This window comes from Xiphophorus maculatus, chromosome 17, assembly GCF_002775205.1.
Source record: "Xiphophorus maculatus strain JP 163 A chromosome 17, X_maculatus-5.0-male, whole genome shotgun sequence".
Classification (NCBI taxonomy): Eukaryota; Metazoa; Chordata; class Actinopteri; order Cyprinodontiformes; family Poeciliidae; genus Xiphophorus; species Xiphophorus maculatus.
In genome coordinates this window covers 1615876-1624777 of record NC_036459.1, presented here as the reverse complement: position 1 = coordinate 1624777, position 8902 = coordinate 1615876, and the positions used below count along the sequence as shown (strand labels likewise).

General features: G+C 37.2%; 1 protein-coding gene across 2 annotated transcripts in view; it reads right to left on the bottom strand.

The window, feature by feature from the left end:
* cpm (carboxypeptidase M) overlaps positions 1 to 7298 on the bottom strand; it is a 24871-nt gene extending 17573 nt beyond the window's left edge. For both annotated transcript variants that reach the window (XM_023349889.1, XM_023349888.1), the window contains exons 1-2: positions 7208 to 7298; positions 4679 to 4852 (exon numbers count right to left, since the gene is read on the bottom strand). In XM_023349889.1, coding sequence (XP_023205657.1) covers positions 4679 to 4838 — 160 coding nt within the window. In that variant the 5' untranslated portion in view covers positions 4839 to 4852; positions 7208 to 7298. The remainder of the gene's footprint in view (positions 1 to 4678; positions 4853 to 7207) is intronic.
* Positions 7299 to 8902: the final 1604 nt, after the last annotated feature.

Here is an 8902-nt window from a genome sequence, read left to right as displayed (position 1 = left end):
TCAAGGCTGAGAAGCATTGAAGGATCCTGTTTTAGTCTTGCCACGGAGATCACATTTAAAGTTCTCCTAATATTATTTATCCCTAAACGTCCCGTTATGACCCCTGTTTGGTCTGGTTTAATTATTGTGTGGATACATTTTTGAATTCGATTTGCCAGTATTGTAGTTAAAATTTTCAAATCACAGCAGAGCAAACTTATTGGTCTGTAGGACGAGCAATTTATGGGATCCTTGCCCTCTTTGGGAATTATAGATATTATTGCTTCTGACCAAGACTTTGGGGGGTCCTTATTTGTGAGGGCGTAATTAAATACTCTTTGTAACAGAGGCGTGACCTCAGCTTTAAAATGCTTATAAAATTCCGCAGGGAATCCATCAACTCCTGGCACTTTACTGTTCTTTAAATTTTTTATGACCCCCTCGATTTCCTGTTTTGTAATGGGATCTCTCATTGCCTTGGCATCATTTTCAGTTAATTTTGGTAACTTAATTTCACTCAGTACATTCTTAATCTTCTCTATTTTACTGTCTATTTCCTCTGAATCATAAAGTGTCTCATAGTAGGCTGAGAAAGCTTCTGCAATATCTTTAGGATGGGACAGCATTTTCTTTGTGAAAGGATTCATTATCTTTTCCACTGTGCGATCTGCCTGTTTCTTGCGCAGCTGAAATGCTAGTAGCCTGCTGGCCCTATTCCCTGATTCATAGTACTTTTGATTGGCAAACCGTAATGCCCCCTCTGCCTTGTATGTCAACAAAGTGTCCAGTGTTTGTCTGTATTCGCCAAGAGATTTTAAAGTAGTTTCATCATTAGTCTTTTTATGTTCCTCCTCCAGTTGTCGAATACGATTTTCTAACTCTACTTGTTTTTTATCGCGTTCTCTTTTGATTTGGGATGACAAAGAGATTAATTTCCCCCTCAGCACAGCTTTTCCAGCTTCCCAAAGAGTTGACACTGATACTTCCTCGTTGTCGTTATGTTCCATATACTCAGTCCAGTCGTTTTTAATTTTTTGAACTATTTCTGGATAATTTAGAAGTGAAACATTCATTCTCCACTGTTTAGGTTGTTTATTGTTCTCTAAATTTATTGTCATAACCACCGGGCCGTGGTCTGATATTGTTATTGGTTCAATATGGCAATTTGTAACTTTATGTGCATCCCTCTTTAAAACAAAAAAGAGATCTATTCTGGAGTAGCTTCCATGGACCTTTGAAAAAAAGGTGTAATCACGCGCCGTGGGGTGGCTTTGACGCCATATATCTACTAGCCCCATCTCTTCAATCAAACTGGGCAAAATTTTAGCCTTCTGGGTCACTGGTCTCTGTTCATATGGGTATTTGTCCAATTTGTGGTTCATCACACAGTTAAAATCCCCTCCAGCTAGTATAAATCCGTCAGCTTTTGGTGTCAGAAGCGCTGAAATGTCCTTGAAGAAGCTAGGATCATCTTCATTAGGCGCATAAATGTTTAAGAGGGATATTCTCACTCCTCTAATTGTACCTACAGCTAAGATGTAGCGTCCCATTTTATCTTCATATGTGCTCTCTACAACGAAGCCCAGTGATCTGTGACATAAGATGGCAACTCCTCTCCGTTTGCCCCTTTCACATGAAGCACTGTAAACCTGCCCTACCCATGCCCTTCTAAGTTTTTTATGTTCTGTTTCGTTAAGGTGGGTCTCCTGAAGCATTGCAATTGAACAGTTCAGCCTTTTTAGCTGGGTCAAAATTTTATTTCTCTTTATTGGATTATTTACTCCATTTATATTATATGTGATTACTGTTAATGTATCCATTTTTGTGGCTTACGGTTTTTGGGTTTTTCCCCTTTTCCCTTCCTTATAAACATACCTAAATAACTATTGTTTCTCCCTTGTAACTGTACTTAATAACTATAATCAGGGTCACATCAAAAGCCATAGCTACATAGAGAATATTGTTTGCTGAGATACACAAAACATTAAAGAAACAAAAGAGTTTTCCTGAACATGGAAAACAACTGTGAACTTCCAATTCCCCAGTGGTTTGCCCCTGAACTGAAGTGAACACAAACATAACCATACAAACAGACTCAGGGGGTCCCCAGCGATGGTCCTCCAGGATGTCCCCGAAGTGTCCTCACACCGCCATGGTTGTAAAGTTTGCTTCATCCAATTTTCCTCTTTCACCGTTCCCCACTGTTTCGTAGCTTATTTTCCAGCAATTATGTTATAGCCTAAATCTATGTATTTAAGTCAATATTTTATGTTAAATGATACTCCCTTAAAGGTCTAGTCTAGTTTTTCTTTTGTTCTACAATTATTGTCCATTGTCTTCCATATTCTTCGTCACAAATTTTTGTCTCTATTTACCTTCCATCCAGTTCTAGACTAGACATGGCGACCTTACTCCCGGCCAAGGGCTCGCTCCTCTCTGTTGTCATCATGGATAATGGCTCTGATCTCAGCAGGGTTCAACTGTTGGCTCTTCCTCTTCTTTCCCTGGGTTGCCCAACCGTCCTGTGTCAGCTCCTCTTCCAGTATCTCTCGGTCCTCCAGGGATGTTTCAATGCCAAGATCTTTCAGTGTGGAGTGTGCAGCTAGAAGTGAGGGGAAGAGTTTTGTGCCCCCGTTCATGAAGAGTTTCAGCTGAGCTGGGTATGGTGACTGGGCCTTAATGTTCTTTTCTTTTAGCTTCTTTATTACCTCTCTGACCTTTTTCCTTTTCTTCTGCAAGTCAGGTGAGTAGTCATGGTCGAAATAAATCGTGTGCTCTTGGTACTTTATGTTTCTTTGCTTCCAAGCTTGTAGTAGCACTTTTTGTTTTACATTAAAGTCCAGAAATCGGGCTATAATGGATCTTGGGGGCGCCGCTGCGGCTTTAGGCTTTGGGCCTAGCGCTCTGTGAGCTCTTTCTAGTTTAATGACAACTTCCTCTTGAAACTCTAGAGAAGTGCTCAGAAGGTCTGTGATAAAGTTCACCATATCTTCTTTTTCCACTCCCTCTGGGACGCCATACAGCCTGATGTTATTACGGCGGAGTCTGTTTTCCATATCGTCACATTTAGCAGCCAGGATAGCTTGTCTTCCTAGCAGGTGTCCCAGCGCTCTCTCCTGCCGCATGCTTCTGTCTTCCGTTGCACTTACTCTGTCCTCCGCTTCAGTCACTCTTCTGTCCAGCCCCTCCATTCGTTTCTTTAAGTCCTCCATGGATGATTCTACCCGGTGTAGAGAGCTTTTCAGGTCCCGGAACGAGTCGGTATTTTCCTGCCGCAGTTTTCGTAATTCCGTTAGCATCACTGTTTCCCCGCTAGCATCTCCTGTAGCTTTCAACGGTGTAGCTTCGGCTAACGTTAGCTGCTTGGAGCCTGTCGTAACGTCGTCTTTTCTACCAGCCTTCATGTCTTTCTTCTCCGTATTTTGACTGGAACTTCGTCCTCTTGAGTCTTTTCCTTTTAGTTTAGCACTCATTTATCACTTTTCGTTACTTTGTCGGCTATTTATTGTGGGTCTGGTGGAGCAGCAAAGTTATGCGTCCGTCTTCTCCATTGCCTTCCCGGAAGTCCCTCATTCAGTTTTTTGAGTGTATTTGCAAGCTTTAATTATTAAATAGTTTTTAACAGTTGTAGCAGTAGTTCTAGTTTTTACACACTTTGGTTACATTTTATGTGCAGAATTCAAACAGGTCAAAGTAATATGATTACTGATCGGTAATGAATACTCAACAAAAGACATTTTTAAAGTAACAATCGAATTATTGTTGAACAACCAACTGACTGATATTTTCCTCCATTTTTTCCAGACGAGTAATTTGCCGACAGCTGATGTGTGTTGGGAAAAAATCTATTTCACATCAGTTCAAAAGGCCAATAGTTTCAAAACCAGAAAACAAACTTCAGGACGTTTTAATAGTTTTATAAATGTGCTCAGATGCTGCAAAAATAGCAGCATCTGAGCTGAAAATCTTAGTTAGTTAGATCATTAGCTAACTATTGATCAGTTAGCTAATGATCATTAGATAACTTCAAGTCCTGCTTTACTGATGATCTGTCAGAAAGTTGGTGTGTTGGTCAACTTTTTAAACATTTTTTAACCTAAACACATTGAGTTCTGCAGCACATCTACATGTTAAGAATGCCATAGTGAAGCTAGCATAACTAGCTTCGTTATCTAGCTATCATAGTGTTGACAATTAGTAGCAAAGCACTTTATACCTTTTAAGTTAGGCGTGTTATGTAGATAACTTCACAGCTAAAACCAAGGGTAGTAATCATTAGCTAGCAGTTTTCTGCCCTCCAGGAGGGATCTGTAGCTGCGACTGTTAGCTCAGAAGCTAATCTTTGTCTATTCACTGTTCAGTGTTTGTGCATAATTTTCCAAATTATTTGTGCTTTATTTTTCACAGAGTTTATCTGAAATTGGTTTGGAAGCTAGGTGCAATGCTAGCTATTAGCAAGCGTTTAGAAAAGCAGCCAATCCAGGAGCACCATACACATTCCTTGCTGCTAATTAGCTAAACTGCTAAGAGAAAAGCCAGCTGTAGATGTTAGCTTCTGCTCTAGCGCTAAGGCGGTTTCCATAATGGATATTGAGCTGTATTTACTGTTTTAATTCTTAAAATCAGAAGTTATTGGCGTTTTTAGAAGAAATCTCAAGTATTTGTGGATTTTCGCTGCTGTACGTCCTGCTGCCGTTACCTTTCACCGACTTGCCGATGCTGTACAGGTGTGTGATGTCGGGGTTGTCGGCGCTGACCTGGAGCAGGTACTGCTCGATTTCTCTGTTGTCATGGTAACGAAACTCCAACATCAGGGTGGGGACGAGAAGGGAGAGGAGGAGGAAGAGGGATGAAGACATCCCTGCAGCGTCACCTGCAAGGTAAAAACAGAGCAGCTGTTTAGATTTGATTTTATACTTAAGTTTTTCTGTTTTTATGTGATTTGGTTTCAATAAACTGTCAATAATTTTAATTGTTGCTAAATTTCTATGATTTCTAAGAATAAGATTTTGTTTTACAAAGTTATATTTTTTAAATGGAAAACTGAAGCTAAAACAGGAAGTGCTCCTCATCTGTCAGCCATTTTCCTTTTACTTTAATATTATCGTAGGCAGAGAAACAACTGTCTGGTGATTATGATCATTATTTTATACTATTTTAATTTAAGAAGAAGAATTATTATCACAAGCAGTATTTTATCCATCCATCCATCCATCCATCCATCCATCCATCCATCCATCCATCCATCCATTTTCTGTTCACCCTTGTCCCTAATGGGGTCGGGAGGGTTGCTGGTGCCCATCTCCAGCTACGTTCCGGGCGAGAGGCGGGGTTCACCCTGGACAGGTCGCCAGTCTGTCGCAGCAGTATTTTATTTAATTTAAATTTAATCTTCCTTCAGGATCAATAAAGTATTTTTTAATTGAATTTGAAATAGGAAAGAATTTCAAGGACTAAAATGGTAAAATTTGACTAAATTAAAATCTGTACAACTTTCATTTATTATGCCACAAATCTGAGTCCCTTTTTCAGTGAGAAAACTTTAAAAATACATATTTTCCAACTATAGCAGGATTTTACATTAAATCTTTGTCCATGTTTAATAATTTATTTTTAATATTTTTATTGCAAACTGGTACAATAAAATGAAAACTAAGTAAAGTTCATCAACTCTAATTAAAAATGTCACTTTTTGGTGCCCCTACTGGTCAAATCTAAGTCACTTTATTATTTATAAAAACATCAATGGTTTTTAATTTGTGGTTATTTCCTGAGATTGTGTTAAAAAAGTTCAGCTTTTGGTCTCCATCATTCTGACTGGAGATAAACAAGATGGCTCCTCCACCTAATCACAGGCTGGGACGCTACATGCTACATGCTACATGCTACTTTTAAGGACAAGAGATGTAAACATGAATTAACTTTAAACGCAGAATCGTCTGAAACTGGAAATAATCTGCCAGAAGTTATTATTATACTTATTACAACCAGCAGGTCAAAGTTCAACCTGTTTGTGTTCTAACTGAGGCCCTCAGGCTCCGTCTCCTGATTGGTTGAAAAACTTCCTGTTTCTGTGAAGATTCACAAAAAATATTAACTTTTTCTGCAGCAGCTTTAATCATAATCAGAACTCAGTCTTAAAATCTCCTGGGAACAAAGTTATTAGCTTCACTCACAGAGACGAACTGGAAAAATAAATACATTTTTAGAGACATTAAATGTTTATTTTTATATCAATAACTAAACAGAAGAAGTCTTGATTTTTAGGGTGTTTAATTTTCTTTTTTTTTTTATAAAGAGGCAAATTTCAATTAAACACCAAAGATGGCACTTAAAAAAGAAAAAAAAAATACTTATTAATAAAGAACATATAGGTTTTATTTACCTATCAATAAATAAACTTTTCAGATGCATTAAATGTTTATTTTAATTTAATATAGATTAACAGAAGTTTTGACTTTTAGGCTTTTTTAAATAGTTCTAAAGTTTTTTTTTAATAAAATGCAGAAGATATCACTCTAAAAAAGGAAAATATATTTATTATTAGTTAAAAAAATACATGGGCCATTTTCAGCTATTATTAAATAAATAAGTAAATACTTAAATGCTTTAAATGGTCTTGAGTTAGTTTCTATGGTTAATCTGCCAAATTAGTGACAAATTACTCAAAATTTTAAGTAAAATAATAAATGTCACCAAGCAAAATTCAGCTGATTAAAAAAGAAATAAAAATGAATAAACTATATATTATTAAATTTATTTATTATTTGACAGAACTGCATTAAATAATAGTTCCTTTAGTTTTAAATAAATGAAGGCAGCTCAAAGAACAAAATTATAAATAATAATAATTTTACATAACATGACAATGATTTTCTGATGGTAAAAACCCTCAAAGAATAATAAATAAATAAACGTTACAATAAATAACTTTTTATTTTCAGCTGTTTAGTTAAACTGGGTGATTTTGATAAAACTGTAGGTTTCAGTTGAAGCTCCTGGTTTCCATGACATCTTTAAACGGTCAAATAAAAACTTCACGTCTCAAAGAAAAACACATGAAAAGAAATAACTAAAAAATAACAAATAAACCACCGAAATGTCAGAGAAAAACAGGCGACATGAGGCAAATGAGCGGCGCTGCCGGAGTTTCTGTCGCCACAAGCCCGTTTCCAGAACCGGGCAGAGAGTTCTGTCAACAGAACCAGAACCGGAACCGGAGTCTTACCTGTCCGCCTGCGGCCGTTTCCCCGCTGGGCTCAGCGACACACCGACACCGGCAGACTGACGTGGAGCCGCATCTGCAGGAGAGCGTTACTCATTCATCACCGGCACCTCCCTGACTCATCCGGAAGGGGCGGAGCTTAGCCGTCTAACAGGTTCATCTGAATGAAACAGAGCGCCGATTCATCCCGGTTTAATATATTCAGCTTTTTACCTCATTCACATTCTAGTTTCACTGGCAGAAGATGTAAAATTACTCAAAATAATTATTTCACTAGATTAAAGTGGACAACAAGCACTGCCAATCTAAAACGTAGAGATACAGTCTCAGTTTCTGATTCTGTTCATTACTGGCCCAATACCCAGAAAATAACTAACTTTTCTTCTTTAGAAAGTGAAAACTAAAGAATTAAAAGACTTTAGTAATTTTGGTGACCTTTGCTCCGTGTAGGGACACATTTTTAGATTGAAACCTTCAGGGAAAATCCTCTAAAAACATTTATAAAAAGGTAGTAGCAGCTTCCAAGTTGGCCTCTGGGAATATTCATGGAATGATTGAGTGAAAAACTCCCTGAAGGATATTTGCTACTTTCAAATATTAACCTCAATTAGACCTTCAGGAAATATCATTTAATGATTCCCGGAAGTTTAGTGGCTGCATGAACCTTGTAAGCTTTCACCGCTAGCCTTCACTTGTAGCTAGTAGCTTCTCCTAATAGTTTAATTACTAGTATTTACTACTAGCAAAGTAAAAACTAGCATAGCTGCCAGTAAAAACTAATCGATTACACCAGTAGTTTTACTAATAGTTTAAACTAGTTTTTACTATTAGCTACAAGTGAAAGCTAGTAGGTTTTTACTACTAGTTTAGTAGTAGTAAAGGTTTGTAGTTTTAGTGCATATTTAGTCATGTTTGGTGTTAAAACTATTAAAACAAGCAGTTACAATCTTTTATAAAGATATTTGTGGGTTTTAGCTTTTTGTTGGCGTCAACTGTTTACAGCCTGGAAAAGGAGTGACGTCATATCAAAGAATTGCATCTGATAAAAGTGAATAAAACGACAGAAAGTTATTAATGAAAAACACATTAAATCCTATTAGAAACATTTAAATTCACGGTAAAAATCCCCAGTAACGCTGGAAGTAGGTAAAAATAAATGCTGTTAAAGATGAAGAACTACGGCTGGTTTGATCTTTGCACTTTATAATTTCTCCATGAATTGAAGTTTTTTATGTAAATGAAACCCATAAAACATTTCCGCTCCTGTTTAAGTTCCGCCTCAGTGGCTCTAAAGGTAAAATAAACTGTTGGTTGAAGATGAAAATGAGCTGAAATAACAGAAATACAGCAAAATAAAACGGTTTCCGTACCAAGACGTTTCTGTTAAAGGACCGTGGCGACATCTGGTGGCTGAACCTCCACACTGCAGGACAAAAAATGATTAAACACGAGCTGAAAGGCAAAGATGTAGTTTTAAATGACTGGCGGGAATATTTTATGACATTTGAGGTTCTAAAAGTCTTAAAAAGGATATATGAGCTGAAAACCCATACGTCCTATAAATCCTTTTAGATTTCCTCTTTTTTGCTTTGCTGTCTCACTAAAATGTCTAAGATCAACAATGTTTTATAATCAGCTAGAACTATCCTGAGTAAAAAGCAAAAAGCAGTTTTCAAATGTAACTTGGGGGGTAAAATT